This window comes from Semicossyphus pulcher, unplaced genomic scaffold (genome assembly GCF_022749685.1).
Source record: "Semicossyphus pulcher isolate SPU_LCO1_2020_fin unplaced genomic scaffold, fSemPul1.0.p SCAF_9, whole genome shotgun sequence".
NCBI lineage: Eukaryota > Metazoa > Chordata > Actinopteri > Labriformes > Labridae > Semicossyphus > Semicossyphus pulcher.
This window is the reverse complement of record NW_027211770.1, coordinates 6,495,624-6,518,584: the sequence shown is the minus strand read 5'-3', so window position 1 is coordinate 6,518,584 and position 22,961 is coordinate 6,495,624. Positions and strand designations below refer to the sequence as shown.

The following is a 22,961-nucleotide window of genomic DNA, read 5'->3' as shown; positions in this document are numbered from 1 at the left end:
AAAACTTTTCTTTCATTCCATCTGCACTGTTTCCCTTTAGTTTCAAAGTAAATACATCCCAGGTGCTCAAATCTAATTGCAAAGCAGCGTTTCTATCTTCCATATTGTGTTGAGGTGACAATTTGTTCCAGCTAATTGGAAATGTTGCGTAAGCCTTGCCTGCAAAACATCAGCATATCATAAATGACATTGATATGATGAGCATGGATTCCGCTAGCCTCCGCTGTTTTTCATGGCAAGACAGGAAGTTGACAGCTGCAACAGTTTTCAGTTATAGTTTGTTGATAACCATCCACAGGGTAATGAAACTTCCACCTTTGATGAGAAGTTGAAAAGAGTGTTTCACTGTTGGCTTGGCAGAACATTAGAAATGGCTGCAGGCAGGCAGGGCAAGGCTAGGGATCGAGCTGTTTTAATAGGGCTCATCCAAAGGTGACGAGAGCACTTCATGCACTGAACCGTAGGTGTGAGCTGGGGCTGCCAGTACATATCTTTTGTCTTTCATTATCTTTATTTCCTTATTATTTTAAATGGCCGGTGTGTGTATTTTTTTTTCTTCACTAGAAGCTTTTTTGATATCCATTTAGATTGGAGCTTCATTAAAAAACCTCAGACAATGGAGTGACTTCTAATTAAGAAGCGCCGCATCTGGCCCCTGGCACCCTATCCCGTTGTTCCATCTATTTTGCTGGGGAGAATTCATTTGTTTCTTAATTAAGAAAAACACCAATAGCGTGAAAAATCTGCTTATGGTACCTGAATCCTAATTAGTTAAATAGTGAGGGGAAGGGGAAACACATTCCAGTAGCCCTAGAAATGAACTCAGAGCTGATAAAAATGAACTAACTAGCCTTGCATAAATCGAAGCTGGGGAGAAAGTGTACCATCATTATGGCTAAGACAATATGCAAACTATCTTCAAAGAAATCAAATTGCCGGAATGTTTTCATTTGCATGTATTAACCATTAACATAATGAGGAGAAGTGACATTGGACCCGGATTGTGTGTCTGTTCGGATTGATAACTCTGCTGCATCTGCAAATAGTCTTCTCTGCAAAATTATGCTAGCAGTCAAATCAGTGTTGAACTGTGGAGGGAGAGGGAGAGTGATGGAAAGAGTGAAAGAAAGACAGAGACACACAAAAACAGGGGGAGAGAGAGAAGAGGCTTTTACATTTTTTCATTTTATCAGGGAGCTCGGTGCAAACCTGCTGCAGTGTTGAATCGGAGCCATCCTCCTCTGACAGCTATCCTTAAACAGGAAGGGGCCGCGAGTCTTTGTCTCTAAGGCTCTGACGAAAGCTGCTGTGTGAGGGACTTGGGGCAGAGGGATGTGCCCATGTGGCTGCTAGCTGGAGATGGACCTCAAGTGGGCACACTTCACAACCCCCCCCACCACACACACACACATATCGGACACATGCACACACACGGCTGTACACAGGCTCGTGAATTTATGTGTGCCGCCCCCCCTACTCGAAAAACACACACACACATCTGAGTGCTTCCAGGATACCAAAGGCTCACTTATCTGTTCCGTAAAGATTCAACATGGCCCACATTGGCGAGTTGGTGGGCAACCAGCCAAATCCACTGTGTGTTTTCCTACTGCAGGCGACATGCAAAACACTGAACTGTCTTCAATATTCAAAATAATTTTTCAAACATGCTACTTCCCAGGATCAGCCTCTTAGGTCGAATTATTCAATTAAGTGTCTGTTTATTACTGATACCGAAGCTGGGTGGCGGGTCTACTTATCACCTTTTTTGCAGATTGGTGTTCTTGCAGAATACCACCATAAAGATTGCCTTGGCTGTAATTAAAATGGCAGAGAGACAAATTTGGCGCAGGGCTAAGACACGGGGAAATGAAGGCGGTAGGGGGAAATTGCAGGGGCTACATTCTGTCATCCAATGAAAGAGTTGAAACTGTAGAGCAGCAAAATTATTGTCAGAGCACTACTGTACACCACAAAGGAGCAGGCATATGAAAAGAAAAATGAAACCTTATGGTTGTTGTGTTATCATTGCGGTGCATTTATGTGCAGAGAATGATCGGGAAACGAGGGCCGTCTTCGTAACTCTAACTGAATCAAGTAAACAGAAGTCAGTGACGGTTTGTGTGGCAGAGCGGATGCTGTTTAGACATCCTAAACGCCAGCCGGGCTTGCGTCCATCCACAGGCCTGTGTGTTTGATGAGCTATTGGCAAGCTATGGGGACACGTGTTCCCGAGCCTCGTGGCAAACATACCTTTCACCGTCTTTGACTCCACAAGCCTGTGTGACTTCTCAGGGAAAAAAATATGAAAGGAATCAAAGCGCCAATAAGCTGAGGGTGTTAAGCCAGAGAGGAAAAAAGAGAAAAGAAAGACCTTAGCGACTTTGGATTTTGACAGAATCTTCATGCGCTCTCTGACAAAAATTTGCATTGTTATCACAGATAACTAGTGATGTTTTTACTTGGTAGTACATTTTTGTGAAATATGTAAAATGTAAACCAAGCCTCTAACGATTCCCTTAATGACGAGGATCTTGCTTTTTTTCCTCCGAATCGCGTCTTAGCGGGCTTCTCGGTGCAGGGTGTCTGATATCTGAATATTAAAAGGGAGTTTCAAGCTCATCTGCAAATGTGATTTGCACATATCACACTTCTGCAGTCGTCAAGCTGCTTCATCGCCAAGCTTCTGAGCAAAGACGGCTGGGGAGGAGAGGGAGAAAGAAGAAAAAGAAAGATGCACATATGGGTTGCTATTGATGTATTCCATTTCTGACCTAATTTAAATCCCTGCCAACAAGCTCATATGCATACTGTACATTTGCTAAATTACAGAGTGTAAACCTTTCCTCCTCACAGAGACAGGTGTAAACATCAATGTTGTCATAATGCACCACCAGTAAATATGATAATCGCGCCATGCTGCAATAGAGCACAAAATAATTTGGACATCATTTTGATGCCTGAGGGGCCCAGGGGAATGCCCTGCACAACGAAGGTGGCCCATTGACATGCCATACACGCCAAGATATAATTATGGCTGCCTGTCTTTGTTCCTCCCAAGCTTCCTCTCAGAGCACTAGTAATTTGCTTGTGATATTTTGGTATTCTTTACAATTGAGTTATTCTCTGTGGACTTGAGTATTACATGGGTTTAAATGAAGATGCAAAGAAGCTGCTCAACTGCAAAATCTCAAGTTCAGAAATAAGCATTCACAATATATATCAGCAGATTAATTATCTGCAGATATTAGCCTATCTGTGTTATATAGGTATATATCTGTATCGGCACACATTTTGTCTCATCTGCACAAACAAGACTGCTTCTATTTTGTGTACAACTTGATGTTTGAATTAAATAGAAATAAAGATAATTTATCCGGTAGAGCACTTCATTGGTAAAAATGTTGTCACAGGGATGAAGCATGGATTTAGACTTAAGTCATCATCTGTCTTTGCTCCCTTCATTTTGCTCTATTTTACACTAAGGTGTGCTAAAACTAAAGATCTTGAAACTTCTTTTTAAAAAACAAAAATGCAAATAGAGGTATTGGCAGAAAAAATCCATAAGGTGCATCCCTTTTCAGAAGCTCTAAGCGTAATATCACAACAGCAAAGTTGATGCAAGGAGTCAAAAGCTGTTTTGTAAAGTCGGATTTGAAAATGCGTGTGAGATTCTGACACCTAAACGAGTTCTGTTCCTTCCCATTTTTGGTGTCATCACTTGCTATCTGTGTGGGACATTGCTGATAATAAGGAGCAATGCCAGAATATCTTTAGGGTATGCAATGTGTCGAGCTGCGGTTTGTTGTCATGATAATCCCCTCATTTGTAATGTCGGGATCAGCAGGTTACGGCTCTCCACTTGACTGCCATGTCAAGACTTGGGACTGGTGAGGTGGATTGTCCTTTCTGAAGCAATATTTTGACAGCACCTTCACTTTACTCGCATGCTTCAGCTCAAAGGTCAGAGCTGTGCCACTTCCATTTACTGTGTGTGAACACTCAATCCCCGAGGAGCTCTCTACATCTCCCCCTGCAGTCTTTCTCTCTGAAAAACACAGATGCACATAGTCTTTCTCTGCCTCTCACCATTTAACTCACTTGTTTTAGGAGATAGATGTCAAGGCTAGTCCCACACAGAGCTTTATAGTGGGTCTAAAGCTCCCAAATTGAAGGCCAATTACAACTTATAAACCTTTAGAATAGAGTAAATGGAAAAAGGCATCTGCTCAGTTTTGTTCACTGTGATGCCTGATTTCTCCTCCTGCCATTATTCAAATTAGTGTATCGCAAAGACAGGCACCTCTCCGTCAGTCACTGCTGTTTTGGCTTACCTCATATCACACAAACTGAGATGGGGTATTTTTTAAAAACATAGTCTGGTATGATTGTTACAGCTGCACAATGTCTCAATGGTGTAGCTGTCATGCATTTTTCCGTGTGCTTAGTGCCACTCCTCGCACACCGAGGCAGGTTATGTCAACCAAATAAGGCACTTGTCAGTAATACAAAAAGACATTGTTGCTGGTCTATTGTTACCTGCTCTGCCAGCTATCATATAGAAAGTGATGGAGTGACGGTGTTTTGGAAAACGGTGCAGCTTCCAGAGCCCCAGGGGTATTATGGGTGTAAATCTCCCTCACACAGTTCTGCTCAAGGCCAGGGAGAGCACCATCATTAGCCGCAGCAGATGGGGGGGCTTCAGCGCTGTTTTGCTCTCTCTTCTGTCGGACTGTACTGCTGGAATCTGGTTTGATACAATGAGAAGGGAAGTAAGCAACAGCCAAGCTTAGACAATGAATGATGAAATCCACATGAAATCAGATGAAAGCTACAGTACACACATAGGCAGTCTGATTCATCATTTATTTGTGAGATGATAATAGTGGAGGTTTGCTCATGTGCTGTGTGTGTTCACACTGTATGTCTGTGCTCCTTTGTTTTATTTGAAGGGGAGAAGCTTGTAAGAGACGCTGTAACTAACAATAAAGGCTGATAATGGCATTAGAGAAACGATGACTTATACTCGATAGACAGAAGATTAAGGCAACAATTTTGATTTGATTTGTTAATTGTATAAACTCATTTCTGAAGCAAAAAAATGTCACACACTCTAAGATTCGAGTGTTGTAGTGTGAGCCTTTGCCATCTTTGCCTGCCTTATATTTTTCTATCTTTGGTTTTTGGCCAGGCAAAGCAAGTAACAATATTTGAGTTGTTACAGCTGATCATTTCCACACTGTAGTTTTTATTATGTCACCCAATTACATATTCTTAGTATGGTTGTAAAAAATTTTTTACAAGAAATCTCCTCTTTACATCATCATCCATCTTCTTTATTTAAAAGAACTTAAAAAAAATGTAAACATTAATATAAAAAAAGTCTGTAAAGTTTAACAATAAAATATAAATATAGAAATATGCACAGTGGGATGCATCAGATGACCATTACCAGATATCTCATAAAGAGCCAATATCCAGCTGATATATCAGTTTAAGTCTGATTCCATGCAGCCAATCAGTGCAATCATTTATCAATGAGGAGTATTTATCTGTAGCAGCCACTAGCTCTTCATTGATGCAGCAGTATTTCACAGTGTGCTAGAGGCCTGCTATCCAGGGAGCTGTATGTGTGTGTGTGTGTGTGTGTGTGTGTTTGTGTGTGTGTGTGTGTGTGTGTGTGTGTGTGTGTGTGTGTGTGTGTGTGTGTGCGCGTGCTGTCTGAAGCACTGGCAGAATTCTAATCTTCCAGCAAGAAGCTTCACATGGCCAGATCAAGAATTAGAAGGGAGGCTGACTGGGGGAGGAAAGGGGAGGAGGAAAAAAAGCCCATCTCGGTCTGTGTTTTAAAGGACAGTGCTTTGAATGTCATTTGACAATTTCCTTTTAATTAGAACTAATTTACAGAAAGATGCCCACCAGCTAATCTTTACAGGATAATTAACTTCTATTTTCTTTACTTTTAATTAAAAAGTGGAAAAGATTTAGCTGATCCATAAAGAATTGTTCTTTTGAAATGTTCATCAGACTTCACACTTCTTTTGGCATTGGTAATATTTAGATCCTATCTGCTCCTCACAGTCTCTACTGAGTTATTGCAATGATTTTCTCCCCCTTATCCGAGGTATTAAGAAGTAGAACTATCAATAGTGGAAATAGGAACCAGAGGAAAATTAGAATTGAATTAATGAAGAATTTAATGCAAAAGCCACCCCCCATCCTTCATAATACTGGAATGAAATTGACATCTTAGATATATCCATTTCATAGAAATTCCTTGATGGAAAAATATTGTTTTATCTATTATTTGATACAGAAATAATTTTTCCTTTTCTGAGGGCTCCCCATTAAATTCTTTGAAATGACGCTTGACTAAAAGCTAATTGTTGCAGAGGCAGTTTTAGCATTTACATTACTGCTATTTTAGTCCCCAGAGAATTGTGGGTCACTAAATATTCTGAATGTGATGCCTCTCGGGTTTAACAGTGGCATCTTATTAAGCATTAAAGACACAGCGGAGTGTGTGATGCTTCTACAGGATGAAAACTCCATCGGCCTCATCAGGGCTGATGGAGAAAAGTCTTTTTTTGCCACTGTTAGCACCTTCCAAAAGACTTTACTTAGTGGAGATAAAGTGAGCCAATATGAGGTGAGCATGCAGTAGACAGAGCCTCCACTCGTCTGCAGACGAGCCAATGGCTGAAGATGGATGCCCCCACTTAACCATGATAGCTCCCTGGAGGAGCCTCAGTCAATGGCTTCATTAAAAGTGAACGTTCTGGTGAAAAGCTTGCTTATAAACCAGTAATTAAGACCACACATATTTTACCTGCTTTGTTTCAGCTGTCACATCTGGTGTAACGGCACATGGTTAACTTTTATTTCCTTATAAGTAACAGACTGACACTAATAAATCATTCAGCTAGAGAACAAGCAAGTGTGCAACAGAAAGGATTTGAGGATGCTGTAATACAGCAGACATTTTTAACAGCATTTTAATCAGTTTGTTGCCCTTGAAAAGCAAATGTTACCCTGCTAAAGAGGCATTAGTTAGGCCCATATTACTTGGAGGACAGGCTTTGTGACTTTTATGGACCAAACCTTGTACCAGTGTCCACTTGGACGTGTGTATGTGTCTGTAAACTCTAGAGAGGCAAGTACAGGCAGTAGAGTAAAGCAGGACCCAGCTAACTCCACAGAGAAACTGGCTGGCATCTGCTGAAGCCCTCGGGCATGCTCAGAGGTGCCTCCAGCATTTTAATGGCATAGTCAAATGCCAGCATGTTTTTATGCCTTTCCAATTCAAATTCATTGGATAAAGAAGTAAGAGCGTGTTATTCCCCTTCAACAGTCCAGACAGAAACACTGGGCGCAACAACACAGAACTTAGCAACTCTGCAAACATGCTGGGATCCAACGTTTTGTCTGATTGGAATAAGATACTTGACTAGAATTATGTTAGCAGTGTTTGAGAAATGTGAACAAAAATACATTTCTGTCTTAGAGAAATAACACTTTCTGCATCTGGGTTCATAAACTGTGAAGCGGTGATATTGGCAGAAATCGTTTTTCCCAGCTGATGGGTGTGTCTCAGTCTTACTGTATGAAGCATAAATGTACTGTAATGTAAACGTAGTGGACCATCTAAATGCATGATGTCATCGGATTGCCTTCTGCCTTGTCATCTCTAGCGCTGCAGCCTCACAAAACAGTGTGCATATCCACACGTGTGTGTGTGTTTCACAGGAAAGTGAAGACATTTATTCATCTCCCCATGAATCCGCCCTCTCTCCTTTCCACTGCAATTTTCAGGTGATCGTTGGTACTGAGTTCTCAAGCAGTTTGTTGATTGTTGATTGTAAGTACCCGAATTTAGGAATGCAGCCATTTTTAATCACGAGAATTACATTGCTTAGCAACCGGAAAATCAAGTTAAACAATACCATCGCTTATTCTTGGTCACAGACTGCAGCTCTGAGAACACATCAGTCTCCACTGAAGCTGTTTCACACCCCTCCCGAAACACACTCACAAACGCGCTCTCTGTCTCTCACACACACATGCACGCACACACACACACACACACATTAGCCATTCACAGAAAATATACAGACTGTTAATTTACTTCTGACTTGTTCGAGAGCATTAGCTCCACATTTAGTCTGATCACAGTGTACAATTTGGAAAGGCGCTTTTTTACGCAGTTTGTAAAAAAGGAGCATTTCGTTTGAGGGTTCCTGTACCATATTAAGCTATTAAGAGCTGCTTAAATGGTATCTGTTTTATTACAGTGATCAAGGATTAAATTAGACGCTTGAGCCCTGTTACATTTACACTAAGTCTCCACCTAGACTGAGGGAGCCCTCTGCTTCCCAAAGGTCATTAGAGCTGAAGAGAGAGTATGGCCCCCAGTCTCCCCTTGTCTTTCCCCACTTTCTCCTCCTTCTTTTTCTCTTCTCTCTCGGCCTTCCCAAACCTTATTGCAGATGAGACTTTTTTTTTTCTCTCTCTCTGTCTTTAACACTTTGCTTTTCGAGAGTGACTGTTTATCCATGTTCTTTCCCTCCAGCTGTGAAGGTTAACATAAGAATGTGTATCTAGACCTACCTGGCTCACAGCACACAGCTACTTTCAACTTTAGACAAAGTCTCTATTTCTGTATTTCCTCCCCCGCAGAAGTTTGAAGAGTCCTGCGGAGTATGTGTGTGTTAACCTGGAAGTGAGGAAGGCCCAGTATCAGTGTTGGCACAAAGGTACAGTCACAGAGAGCGGAGTTGGCAGGGGTTGAGCCGTATGGCCCTGTTGGATTTTAGGGCTGCATTATGCATTCATGTTTAGTCTCAGGTGCAACGTTTTATCCCCAGGCCAGCTTGGACACATTTTCAATGGACCTTTTGGATGAAAAACTGTATAGGTGGGAGCAAAAATGATTTCCATGCTTATAGAGATCTGCCGCTTTGTTCTGTCAGATTCAATTACCTCACCTCTAATTAGGGAGCTATAGAGGAGGCTGGGTTTGTGATCCACACATCACACTGTGGAGCCTGCTGATAATGTGAGGTATCGCTATCACAGCCCAGCCACAAGCTCCCCACATTGTGGCAGCGGAAAAAGCAAGCCATGAAATACAGTTTTGCACATACACACATTTTCATTTAGCTCTTCTTTTTTTAAGTGTAACATACTGCGGCAAGGGTAGTGCATCATGTGTGTGTTTTTCCTGTTTTTCTCCATTAATGCACAGACTCCTGTACAGAGTATTAACCTTAAAGATACGCTCATTCCACCTACTTTGTCCGTACTCCTCTCTTCCATGCTTCCCTTCCTCTGTGACTCATTAATCCTCTGTCCATCATATGGTCTCAGAGTATCACCCCATTTTATAGACTCAGTGGGGGCATTACCATATCCCTCTCCGGAGCTCCACTCCGCATGGCCGATCCCTATCAGACAGAGGCCATGCCATGAACAAAAGAGCCACTGTGATCAAGCCTGCATTCAGCTACCAATGTCTCTATTAGCATTGGCTGCTCCTGCCGGCTGCTCCTGCTGCATGACTGTTTGTACAGGGCTGTGATTTCTCTCTCTAGTCGATTCAGGAAGAGTCTGATGAATACGGATGATACAGTTCAGGGCGGAGGGTGTGGATGACAGGGCTCTGGGATACCTGGACACTGACCCTGATTGAAAGGACGCTCAGACAGGGTACAGTTTCTAAAATTGGCAGATATGAGTCTTGAGGCTGAGATAACTTGCAAACCAAACCTTTTACAAGAGAAAGAGTTCATGAATTCCCACTTGAGCAGAGCAGCTGTCAGACTTAATATTGTAGATTAACAACACTGCAACTCATACTCCTTGTTCTAATGATTACTTTGATTATTGATCATTGTTTAGTAGAGTGGTTCCCAACCTTTTTGGCTTGTGACCCGTTAAAATAAAGACTTAGGCTCATCACAGTTTAAGTCTGTTGATGTACTTTAATTTTGAGCAGTTTACTCAAAGATCTTTTGCTCTGTAAGAGTGTTTCATCTGAATTACTTTGACAAGGAAAAAAGGTTGAAGTATCCAGAATGTTTCAAGAAAACAGTCAGAGAAACCAGACAAGTAATTTTGTGTAACAAAAGCATTTCTGTTCTGTTATTGATAATTCTTATTCCCTTATCATCACATGACCACCTTAGTTTTGTTTTTAATTCCTTGAGCTTCCAAGTGTTATGTTCAGTTATGGGCAAATGAAGTGAACATTCCCCTTTGCCCAGCCCGGGTGCGCTAGTTTACATTTGTTTTGTCTGACCAAATGGTTTATTCCTAAAAACATAACATGGTGTCATTAAATGTTGTATAATGCAATTCTCTTGAACATTATGTTCATCAATACATTTATAAGTTTGTAAATGGCCTTTAAAATTAAACAATCATTCTGACATTGGCGTTTTGGAAAAGTAACTGATGGATGTTTTTACATACAGCAGCGAATTCAAACATCAAAAGAAACATTTCATTGTGATTTGGTTTCTCTTTTAGGCATCACACAATAAGACATCACAAAAAATCCTCATGTAAAATCACTGTATTCCACCGATTTTCGTGTCTTTTCGGGTGCTGTAATGAATGCACCATCTTGAAGCAGACTGTTATTGTGGCGACGTGAAACTCAGACTCTCTCTTAGTGGTGTCATTGGCCATCTGAACCCCAGAGAAGACTCGATAAAAGGGTAAAGCAGCAGACATTCCTCCGGCCCATTTCGTCAACAGACCCTATAGAAATGCACCAACAAGCGTGGGTCACACAGTGAATGTGACAGGATTTTAAACAGTACACAACTAAATATAGCAGGAACGCCACTATCAGAAAATGAGTTAGGAGTGTGGTGCTAGTCGTTTAGAAAGTCATTATTCTTATCATTGCTGTCTCTGAAATAATTTCAGGTCTCTCCATGCAATGAATACTGTATAATAAACTAAACATATGAGAATGCGTACAAACTTTGGTAATCAACGTAGCCCCCAAGAAGTAGCCATCAGACACCCTTGAATGTCCACCGTGACTGGTTAAAGTATTTTATTTCTCCATATTCAGTAAGGCGTCCAGTATCTCTATCAGTCTGAAAATGCTCCATTTAGTTACTATCTGTTCGAGTGGGGAAGTGAGATGCCCTTATTCTGAGTCTATTAAACCTCAATTCTATCTCATCTTATCTGCCTAATCTTTGTGTCTTATTGACCATGACGTTTATCTTTAATCTCCCTTTACCCTTACTATCTCACAACACTGTAGGTCTATTTTCTATGGTGCACAAGTGCTGCTGTATTTGCCGGCAACAGAGGAAGAATCGTTTAGTTGTACACACAGTTCTTATTCAGCTGTGTAATGGAATGTGTACAGAGTGTGTGTATAGAAATGTATTTCCCCGTTTTCTTTCACACTGTCTTCAATTGCCTTGGCAGAAGCTTTTAACGCCAGTCATACAATCTCCCCTTGATACTGCGATATTTATCTCTCAGTATCATCTTAAGCGATGGTAGACTCATCGAGTCACTTCACGCCTCACTTCACTCCTCAGCAAATCAGCAGAAGGCATCAGATAAGATCATAAAAATGTATCCTAATTTAAAAGCAGCACTCTGCCTCCACAGTGTCTATTAGAGATCTGTGTGCTAATTCTTTTCATGTCTGGGGCTCCTGCAGATGTAGGCTTCTACAAAGGAGTAATTTATAAGACTAATGAAAAGAGCAAGCAGTTTGTGGACATCAGGGGGGTCTTTTATGAGGCTCACTGAAAGAAGAAAGAGAAACAGGAGAGCCACACCAGCCCCACTTTCTGAACTGAAATTATTGCTTTATCAAAGCCGAGGGGCTCACACTTGCTACAATAAAACAAACACAATGAAAGGTGTCGAGAGGATATCAGTGCACTCTGTTTGAGCTCCAGGATGATGCACAAGGGGCTGCAACATAGCTCATGGTTGACAAGCAGAAATTGAGACAGCATCCACATCTAGCAGGCAGCGATGGCAGCACTTCTGATATGATGTTTAGTTCAGACAAGTCAGGAAGAATAGTTGTTTTTTTTTTGCTTGGAGTGTATTTTTTTTTTTAAATAAACTTACTTCAAAATTAAAGTGTTCCATCACTTTGCTTCTACAGTGTAATTCATATGCAGACATGGTTTTGAAGGGGAGGTGTTCAAGATGCACATTATCTATTAACATTCAAAAGTCGAATGACATGTTTTTCAGTACCAATACAATTCAGGTAGCAGTACAGTAATTCCATCAACACCCTTGATTGAAGCAAAATGGTAATATGCAAATACCAAAAGAGATGTACAGCTACAAGCAAAACTCTGAAATCATTTAGATTTAAAGAAATAATATTGCACAGAGGGGGGAAAACATTAATCACACGGAAAAGTGTCTCCTTTAAGATTGCACTGGTGTATTACCCCGAGGCATGGAATGTAAATGGAAAATCAACATTGTACGCTGTGATAAGGCTAACAAATTAATAAAAGTATTTTCTTTCCTCCTACCGTGCTGATGCCCATATGAAATGAACTTTTTTTCCTCCTCCCTCCCATCTGTGTGAGGTTTTGTGTTGCAGGTTGCAGGATTAAAATTGGCACTCACCTTGGCTGCATGTCAGCTTGTTTTGCAGAATGCACGAGGCTTTTCAGCCGCTAAAATGGAAATTTCTGCGTGAAATATTATGGTTAAATAATATTCTTTATTGATATGACCTTATCTTTGTCTATACTGAATGTCTGAACAACAGGAGTACAGACAGTGCACGTCTCTGCTGCGCTTTAACTTGTATCTGCATTTGTAGTATCTGAACAAAAGAAACGAGGAGAGGGAGAAGTTTTTTGAAAGCCTGAAGGATATGATGAAACTGCTGAACATCTCCCCTGTGTGTGTGTGTGTGTGCGTGCGTGTGTGTGTGTGTGTTTTTATGTGTGTCTATATGTGTGTCTATGTGTGTATGTGTTCCCTCAGGTCCTCTGGAGGATGGCCTGGAGGAAGAGGAGGAGGAGTGTGTCTCTGAGGAGAATGAGCTCTTGGCCAAAGACGAGTTCTCGGTGGATGATAACTTCTCCACTGAGTTTGAGACTGAGAACATGAGCTGTGAAGACATGGAGTTCTTCTGCAACAAAGGTTAGGATCATTTACTTACCCTATCTAAAACCAAAAATACAAACGCTATTATCCCCAAGCTGTGTACAGTGTTCTTTTTAATACCTAATCTAAGACAATATGTTAAGGTACACTTTGCCAAAACATCAAAAATAAGTTAAACTCCTGCCAATGTTGTCTGATAAAATTCCTCAACATGTTCAAATCAAACCTGGCAGAACTTGTATCCATATGAGAATCTCTCCTGCATCACTGCCTAGAGTTGAAACTATCCATTTTGAAATTTGATCCCAGCACTCCACCCAAGAGCAGTGGTTTGATCTGAGAGAGAGATGGCATCGGCAACACCGGCTCTCCCTCTGTGATAATGCTGTGAAGGTGTGCTACGATACACCAATGCACTGGAGAGCGTAGCATTTCCCTTTGAGCCGGCGCTAAAGCTCTGTGAACACTCAGCAGCACCTGCTACTGCTTGGAGGTCCAACACTATAAAGCGCCTTAGCATCGCCAAATGCGCCCAAGTCCTCTTTGAACTCCAATTCAATTAGATTGCTTCTTTGTATGTTTGTTTCATTTCGGTCACACCTTGCCATCACAGGAGCTAATTTGTGGTCTGCTCCAGGTTATAGTGTGAAGATGACAGACTTGTCCCGCCTCCCTCCCCCTAACTCCCCCCCACCCCTTCCTACCCCCCGGTTGCGTTGCTTTCACTACCCCAGGTGTCCCCGTCCCCACTTTTACTGGAGCAGGGATGCCATAAATTTGACTTTTTAATGAAGAACCAATGCTTTGAATGTCTGCCTCTTCCTCCTCTTTTCAAAGGGAAAACTGTTTAGAATTATTTCTTCACACTTCTAAACTGATGTGCCTCGTGGGATTACATTATTGAAGAAAAATAAATCTTTCATGTTTCAGGTAGGCTATGGCCCAGTAATCGTATCAATAATGTTTTCCTTTTGTTCTCCGGGAAAAGTTGAACAGCGCAATTGTTCAGAAATTGCAATTACCAGTGACGCCTCGTTGGCTTTACCCTTTGTCTCCCTCATAATGTGTCCTTCCACAAACTTCAAAGTAGAATGTATGGTCGTGTAATAAGCCTGTAGCCATGAAATAGATGGTGCAGTATACATACAAAGTTAAAGCTAGGGAAAGAAGTACACTTCTGGAAATCTTCAAAGAACCTTGTCAAAGACATTAGATATTTTCATTGTTTTGGATAAAACCATGCAAGGACCAGGGCCTTAAATCTCCTCTCCATGTTTCTGTATAGAGTCAACACTATACAGCAAACCCAAATGTCAAATACTACTTTTTGGGGACACTAGTAATCTGTTCCTTGTCATACACAAACCCATTTTATTACTTTGCTATCTAAGCTTATAGCTAAGTCTCCCATTGCCTCCTAAGACCCAAATGATGTACTAGCCAAATTCTTTTTTCCTCATGGCGAGTTGTGCGCAATCATCAGGTGTAGCCATTTTCCCCATGATCCCTTCCTCAATTAGATCTATTTAAAACTAATGTCGCCGTGGCTTAAATTTTCCCCACTGTGAAACTGCCGTGAATTAAACAAGACGCAATCCTGGCGGCATTAAATGGTTTAAGTGTGTTATTCCTCGAATATAGGAGGAAAAGAGAGCCCCCTTGATTAACTAAACCCTCTCAAATGTGATGGCTTGCTGTAATTAGTCCTATGCGGACTTGAACGTGGGTTTTAAAGCAGCCACTCATCCCATGGCCTTTATCTTCTGCTGCTTCCCGGAGAATAAGGTCTCCCGTGTAAGGTTCCTCCACTGAGCAGTGACTCTCTGGTCTTAGCTTAGCCTTGTATCTGTGTAGTCACTCTCTGAAATGGGCTTGTCAGGGGGACCTAAAACCTCCATTAAAAGTTTCAGTCTATAATAGGTATTAAAAAGCTGTAGGAACACAAAGAGGAGTACCAATTTTCATTAACATATGAAGCACTTATTAACTTTGATCAGAGTGCGGTGAAGTAGCAAAGCTGCTTAAAGGCGCAAAGGTCAAGAAGTTGAATGCCACCAAAGACTCAGTCATTTGCCTTACCCTTGCAGAAAAGGGACTCCCCAGATAAGTGCAAGGAGCACCTTGTCGCCCCATCTTGTCCTGAAGCTCGGGAACCTCTGAATTAGGCAATGGTTGACTCCATAACCTGCTCTCAATTGGTTCAGGTGCTTATATGTAGTGTATATGATGCCATATATCTGCAACATAAACGTAAAAACACACTGATGCTAAACGGTGTCTGCACTGCTTTGTTCAGACATAAAGAGACAATTACCTCTTTCCTTCAAATCCCTAGCTGTATTATCCAAATTAGTGGTTTCAAATACTGTTGGCTTGTGGTCCTCAGCAGAACTCCTATGAGTAGTGACCAGTTCAAGAAAAGCCTCAAATTTACTAAATTATTATACAGGCTTTAAAGGTAAACTTGTGTACTTAGTCACTATAAGAAAATAAAGGAATTAATTGAAATTAAGTAGAGCAATGCTTTTTCATCGTTCCCTTCTGGTTCCTTTCTGTTACCTGCTAACTCCTTGGTAGTGAAAACAACCAGTACTGTACTGAAGCACTATTTTGACGGACTTGTGCAGCACTTTACTTTTAATTGTATGGTACTGTAAACTGTAACTCCGTTACATATGTGAGGGAAATATTGCGATGTTTGCTCTACTAGTTATTAGACCACTTAAGTTACTGGTTACTTTGCACACTTAGGTTTTAGATTCACAACATACTATCAACAAATTATATATGATGCATTTTATGAATTAAACAATCCAACTGCAAATAAGTTGATACAATTTGAGCCATGAAGACCAACTTCTACAATAAAATGTTACTAATAAGTCATAATTATGGGTAATTTTCCACTGTGGTTCAAAGGATCTGACTACTTCCACTTCCCCTCTTAATTATATTGCAACCATTCCCCAGCGTTAGGAACTAGTCATCAATAATATCAATTTCTAAAACATTTTGTAACTACAATTAAATATGTAGCACAGATGTTACAATACATGTAAGAAGAGTGACTCTCAACACATTACCTAAATGTCATACATGGTGTGAACTGAATTTATGTGTCAGAAGAGTCGGGCCAAAGAGAAGTTTTCATATCGGCTACATGGAATGAGAGGGGCTCTGGCTGTTATTGGCTCTGTTAGAAAAAGAAATGCACATATCTAAAGAAAAAACCTTGACATTTTTCTGTGTTTATACAGAATCTTACCTCAAACAACTTCTGCTAGGTCAATTTCACATTTATGGAGCTTCGCTTGTGAAGAGCCTGCTGTTAAACATGTTGATTCCACAGCAAAGATTTATACTCTATTGACACACCTGGCTCCATAATTGTAAGAAAGATACCTCTTTTATATACACTGAGTGGCACCTTTTTTTTACTGAAATTGTGAAATTTCACCTTGCTGTTGTACCCCCTCTTTTATTGTTGGCTATCTGTGAAGTTCAGCACAGGGTGTTGCCACAAGCTGTTCCCTTTGTGCGTTCCAAGTGTGGTTGAAGACAAATGACTTCCTTAGTTTGCTCTAACAGTAATTTTACATGTAATTTCATTGGTCTCATGTTTGTAATATGAAACACCTTTCTGTGTACCATGTTTTTTTATTACCTCAAATTACCTCATCATGATGCTGTTTCCAGTGTTCAATTTTAGGATACATTAAGCACAACTTAATGTGAACATTTTTTTGTCTTCGACACTGAAGAAGTAAGAATAAAAGCTGAGGATTGAACATGTCGGACTTGAAATAGCAAATAACAAACCCACCTTGACGCTACAAATAACTTCTTGGTGAGTAATTTGACTTGCAGCTGTCAGAGACTACAGTAACAAACAGAAAGTAGCAGAATTAATTATGCCACTCTTTGTGTAACACAGAAATAATCAGAATCTCCGGCAACAGAGGAGAAAGATCTCCTTGGCGCTTTCTCACAAGCTGCCAGTGCCCAGAATGGTAAATGTGGAATTTTAATGCACAGTTGATGCTGGAGAATATGGGGAAATGCTAATTTGTGGTGCGATAAGATGAATCGAGTCATCCCTTTAGCCCCATTTGACTCAGTGGAGGAAATTAATCATTAATGTTTGTTAAGTATGACAATCTAACTGGGCCAGATCTACATGCTCAGAGACTGAGGCAGAGCGAGATAAAGACCCAGGCTGCAGACAGGGAGGAAAACTGCCAGATTCTGTAATGATGGGAATTTATTGGCATTTAAAGAGACAGTGGCAAGGCATTTCACTAATAGCTTCCCTTCATTGGAGTGCTCTGCCTGCCACGAACTGCATACAATTCTAACCTATTTTTCAGATAGTAGAGAAGTCTTACAGCTATGCTTGACTTTGGTGACAGAGGTTTATTTCTGGAATTGACTTTATCTGTTGCAGTATAATCTGCATCAACAACCAAATATGCAATATCAACTGACTAGCACTACCACTGCTGGGGGGATAGCAGGCATTCCCCCTATATTACATTCTGAAAATCATTGCCAAGTACCAATACTAGCAAGAAAAGTGGCAGTAGGTCAAAGTCATTGAGCCTAGAATTTATTAACACATATAGCTGTGCAGTGAAGACCTTAAAATACTTATAATCCATTTTTGCATAAATTGCAACCTGTCTCTAGATTCACTTTTAAGGATTAGAGTGTTCTGAGTTCCTTGGAGTTGTTCATGAGAGATTGACATTTTCAAGGGCTCCCTAAGCAGAGACAATGCTAAAAGGGAGACAAAAAGCCAATATGACTTTGTTGCTACCTTGCTCCAGGAATTGTGTGTGTAAATCGCCTATAAGCTTATTGACCTGAATGCATAGCACGCTGCGTGTGACTGCGATTTGGCTAGAGAGCTGTCCTTTGATAGAGCAGCGATAGGGCTGATTTTAACAGCTCACTGGCTCCTCTTGCATGCCTGCCAACCCTGCACTCAGCAAGCTGCCTCACCTCGCCTCCCAAGCCCTCCCCATCCCTTCTGTTCTGTTCAGCCTTTTTTTCTCTAGACCTTCCTTAAGTATCTTTATTTGATTGTGCAAGGAAGGGAATATAAGCCAGATGTAAATTAAGATCCAAGTGATAATGTAGATGATGATCATCTATCTGTCTGTCTTTAAAAGACATCAGAGGTTTTCAATTCGAATGATGAAAAAGGCTCTACTGGTTGTAGTGGACCTCTGTTCATGAAACTGAGCTCTTTAGTTGATCTCTTTCTACGTACGAAATTTCAAAATTCATCTATTGTTTCAAACCATAAAATTTGGTCCTATCTTCTTCATATTCTTTTTTTTAAAGCACACTGTAAGAAAAGGAGTTTTTTTTTTTATATTGCTCCAGCACTTCTTCCTCTGCTCAGCTCTTTCCTTGTGACATTTGTGCAGGAAACTTCATCAAAGCCCTGTGACATTGTTCCCTGTGAGGTTGCCTGGGTGATTGTGTTTAAAATGCATTGCAAACTGTGTTAGATAGAAGGCAGAAAATCCTTAATCACTGCTTAATTAAGGAATCATCTTGTAGCTTCATTTCCCGGGCTGTAATTAAACACTTCCAATACGTTTCGTTACAGGGCTTAACATGTTCGCCTGAGATCAAGGTAGTGCCTTTAATGTTATCTTGCCAGCTTTTTTAAACTCCGCTCCATTGGAAGGAACTGTTGATATACGCCTTTGTTATCCTCATCATAATACGAGCCTAGTATGCTAAAGAGGTTCTCCAGGCCCAACAATAAATGGTGGGGGAATTTAGTTGAGTGGGCTCCCTGATAATATACTGGGAGAGGCAGAAAAGTGGGGGAGAATTTGCCAGCCCAAGCAGACACATGCATAAGCAAAAGTGGGTCATAATGACCTCATAAGTAGATCATTTTAGCAGACCTACCTACAGAATCACTTTTTTTCTGTTTACATCTTTTCTTATATTGCAAGGCAGAAAACCGAAATCCTTTTGGCAATGTTTGGTACCTTCTTTGATGTGAGCCATGCCAAAAAAAAAGCTAAACAAGCGTGGTGTGTGTGCTTGATCGAGAGATTAACCTTACTGAAGACGGACAGCACTGGAGTGAGGTAGTGTGTGTCCCGTGGCAGTTGTCACTGGAAATGTGATAACTAACACTCACTGAACACACACTGAAATGCTTTTTGGAAGCTGGGGGGGGCGTAAGATACAGATGTGTTAAACGACCATATGACAACAACTTATACTGTATGTTTGTGCTGTCATATTTGCTAGAACCAAATCTATATATATATATATATATATGTATTGACCAGGTCATCAAAATATATTAACCTTTTAATTACCTCCATTCTTTTTTCCTTGTTGAGTGTATAAAGTGTAATAATCCATTGTATACTCCAGGCCTGTTCTTGACCGTTCATTATTTGGTTTAGAACATCAAAGGGATCAAACGATACAGTGACAAAACTGGGAGAAGTGTTCCTCCACAAACTATCAACCAAAACTACATGCCCCGAGCAGGTTTGCTCTTACTTGTCCAACTTTGAGGAGATACAGTGCCGCCACTGTGTCAGCCATATTTGATTTATTAAAGGCACGACTTGAGGGGCAGATTTATGTGCTTATAAACTTTGTGTAAAAACTGTGCTTACTGTAGACATGTATTTTTTTTAGTTAGTGCATCTACAGCACTCAACTCAAGTTTTCCTGTCAGTGTTACCGCTGCACATGTAGAAGCTCAGTCTGTTTAACATGATCTTTAAGCATGTACACCTTAGACACCCAAATCTCCCTTAGCATGGTCTGTGTTAGCTCTGAGACTGTAAATCTGCCCTACATCCTATAACACACATTCTAGCTCGCTCCACAATAGATCAAACAGTAATAAATAGCCAGCTCTCTCCCACACATTGCTTTCCTTCCTGTTCCATGAGGCTTCCTCCTGTTCCTGCAAGCACTCATGGGAACTCCTTTTTACATAAAAGTATGCAGCTGAACCTGCTGAGCTCACAGCAAATGTGCATACAGATCTATATTTACACAAAAACACTGTTGAGTACAATGACTTTGGCTCACACGACTTCAGATTGTGAGACACAGGAAATGGTTATAAAACGACATCATTTTTTATGGGATAATGACCAAAGTACTAAGAGTTTACCTTTTGGAAGGGCTGCACAGTCCATAATGAAGTGTAGCTAAGTTAAGTCTGAGCAATACATTTAGATTGAATGTTGCTCACTTTGTTTTTTGTGTGCTTTATAAGAGTTAACAAAAATTCTATGTTGCAGGAGAGGAAGATGTCAACCAAGAAGCAGGAGACTCAGAGATGGATGGGCAGGGCGAGAAGACCAGGCATACCGCCACTGGGCCGGATGAATGGGATGGTCCAAGTAAGAAAAGTCTTCATATCACTTGTTAGCCTCTGATCAATATTGTGACTGGACTGCAATGCATGTTTAAGGTTAGGTTCTGATTTCGGCATTGCTGATGAAGCTTTTTTAATGAGTTAACATCAATCTTTTTTTTAATCTTATTGGGCCTTTTTAGGAAAAGTAACTTTATCAAAGGATGGATAATACATTTAACAAGGTGGTTGCACGGCAATTACTGCTCAGCAATAGCCTGCACTCACACTGCTTAACACAGAAAATAAGATTCCTTTTAATGCTTCAAATGACCCCAAGAATTCATTGCAGGTACATGCGTATGTAAAAAAGGAAGAAACGAGAGGAAAAAAAGAGGGAAGAGAGAGGGAGAAAAAAGTGGATTTGGGCAAGTTGTGCTTGCTAGCTCAAAGCCCCCCGGGGTGTGTATTTTATACTGACAGTGAATCAGTGTTATCACACCTATCAGATAATGCATTTATCATTAAATTTCACATTTGCATTTAAATCTGGGGAAGGAAATGAGCATTGCTGGCTAAAGATAAGAACGCTGGGACGACAGTAATAAACCATCACTGTGATCAGTCGGGAGACAGGGCTGAGGGGGTCAGCTCAGAACTATGGGGGCCATGACAAAAAGAAGGCAACACATGCGGAAAAAGGCCCTTTTGGATGAGAAAATGCTGAGCTTAAAAATACTGCTTTGAAAAGGAAGGATGGATGTAGCATGACAAGATGTATGACTGACTGTAATTATACTTACCCTTTCTACTTAGCCATCAGAATGAGAATTAGAGGCTCAGAAACACACTGCTGGACAGGCAGTGGAGAGAGGCGGGAGAGGAGTTTTATGGGAGTATCTCTTGCATACAGTGAGAATGGCTGAAATGCAGACAAGGTGATGTGAGACAGGATGCCCATTTCATGTTTTAGTAAACCATAGCCTGCAGACTTATCAAGTGACATCCAGTTTGAGGACTTCAGCACTGTGTCCTAATCTTGCCTGTAGTACAAACTGAAAAAGGGCCCTCAGCACATGGCTGCATCCAACTCAAAATAAAACACGCTTTTAAAGATGTACTGTTTACAGTAAAGCCTGTTGTTTAAAGGAAAGCATACAAACCTCTTCATAATCAACTTGCTCCCACCGATGTAACTTTCTCAACATCTCTATGATATGCCAACCAATTAGTAAGTGATTTACTCTGAGGCAGTCGTGCCCCTGTTTTCTCAATGGGCAGCATAGAGTGGGCAGAAATTAATCTAGCCGCATAATAATGCCATTCACTCCCCCATCATGGCTGCCATGAAAGGTCATTTCCCTTTTTAATTTTTCCCATTGTGCTGGAAAAGTCAGATGGGCATGTTATAATTTGAATAAAGAGGGGAATCAGACAATCAGATAGGAACATTTGAAATTACATGACTTCCTGTTCGAAGCGATTAAAAGCAAATTTATTTAGTTTGAGACTGTCTACCCTTTAATCTCTTTGTAAATGTTCCGATAGTTCAGCATTCAAAAGTTCTTTGTTATTCTTTGGCTTAAGTTTAAGCAGGTGTGATTATGATCACCAACAGATAATTTTAATCACTGCGCGTGTGCATCTGAATAGGATGTGAAATGGCCGTTACATAAAAAGAGAGTGAAGCCTTTTAATGAGGTGGGCTAACTCGAAGCATGCCCACCTGCTTTGGTGATTCTATTGAAGCACCTCCATACAGTTTCCCTTTTGCTGAGTAACAACAAAAGCCTTTACAATCTACATCCTTTAATTGAACTTTTTTTGTCCCAGCTTTTCATCTCCACTTTAGTAACTCATGTCAAGTGCTGTCCGCGATTGCCCGTGTTCTCTGATTGTCTTTCTGTCTGGAAAAGCAGAGAACCGCACTGAATGACTCACTATTAATCTGATAGCTGCCTCTTCTCTGCTGTTCAGAGTGCTGGGTCTCTGATGTGGAACACCCAGCGAGTTTCCTTTCTCTCCACTCGTCTCCACAAGTATGTCCTTAAGCAAATCTGCACACTGATCTTGTGTCTCGTGTTCATTTCTCGTCACGGATGTTTCGCAATCAGCCGCTGATTTGGGAGATAGCGTGTCATGCTATTCTATTCATTTTCATGGACTAGCGGTGATAGGAATCTGACTCTGTCTCTCTCATTCTCTCACACTCGATCTCCTCTAGGCTAATTGGGAATAGTACGTCTTAGCTAGCTAACTCTGCTAATGAACTTGTTCTCAGCCTTATCTAAATGCTTGCGCTTGTAAACTACACCCCCTTTTGAAAGTCATAAAATCGAGCATGTGTTAAGAGTGTGGTAATTATGATCACTGTCAATTCTGTTACAAGTCTTAAGCGTGAAATATTCCATTTGATTTGGTGTGTAATTTAGTAATACATTTCCTAATGTAAATAAACTATAAGGAAATGAATGTGTGGTGCAGG

The 22,961-nt window shown here is 40.8% G+C and overlaps 1 protein-coding gene across 1 annotated transcript in view; it reads left to right on the top strand.

Annotated features, from left to right (window-relative positions):
* zfpm2a (zinc finger protein, FOG family member 2a) overlaps nucleotides 1–22,961 on the top strand; it is a 114,288-nt gene that overhangs the window by 18,632 nt on the left and 72,695 nt on the right. Inside the window, exons 2-3 of the mRNA XM_069656208.1 lie at nucleotides 13,000–13,158; nucleotides 20,421–20,522. Coding sequence (XP_069512309.1) covers nucleotides 13,000–13,158; nucleotides 20,421–20,522 — 261 coding nt within the window. The remainder of the gene's footprint in view (nucleotides 1–12,999; nucleotides 13,159–20,420; nucleotides 20,523–22,961) is intronic.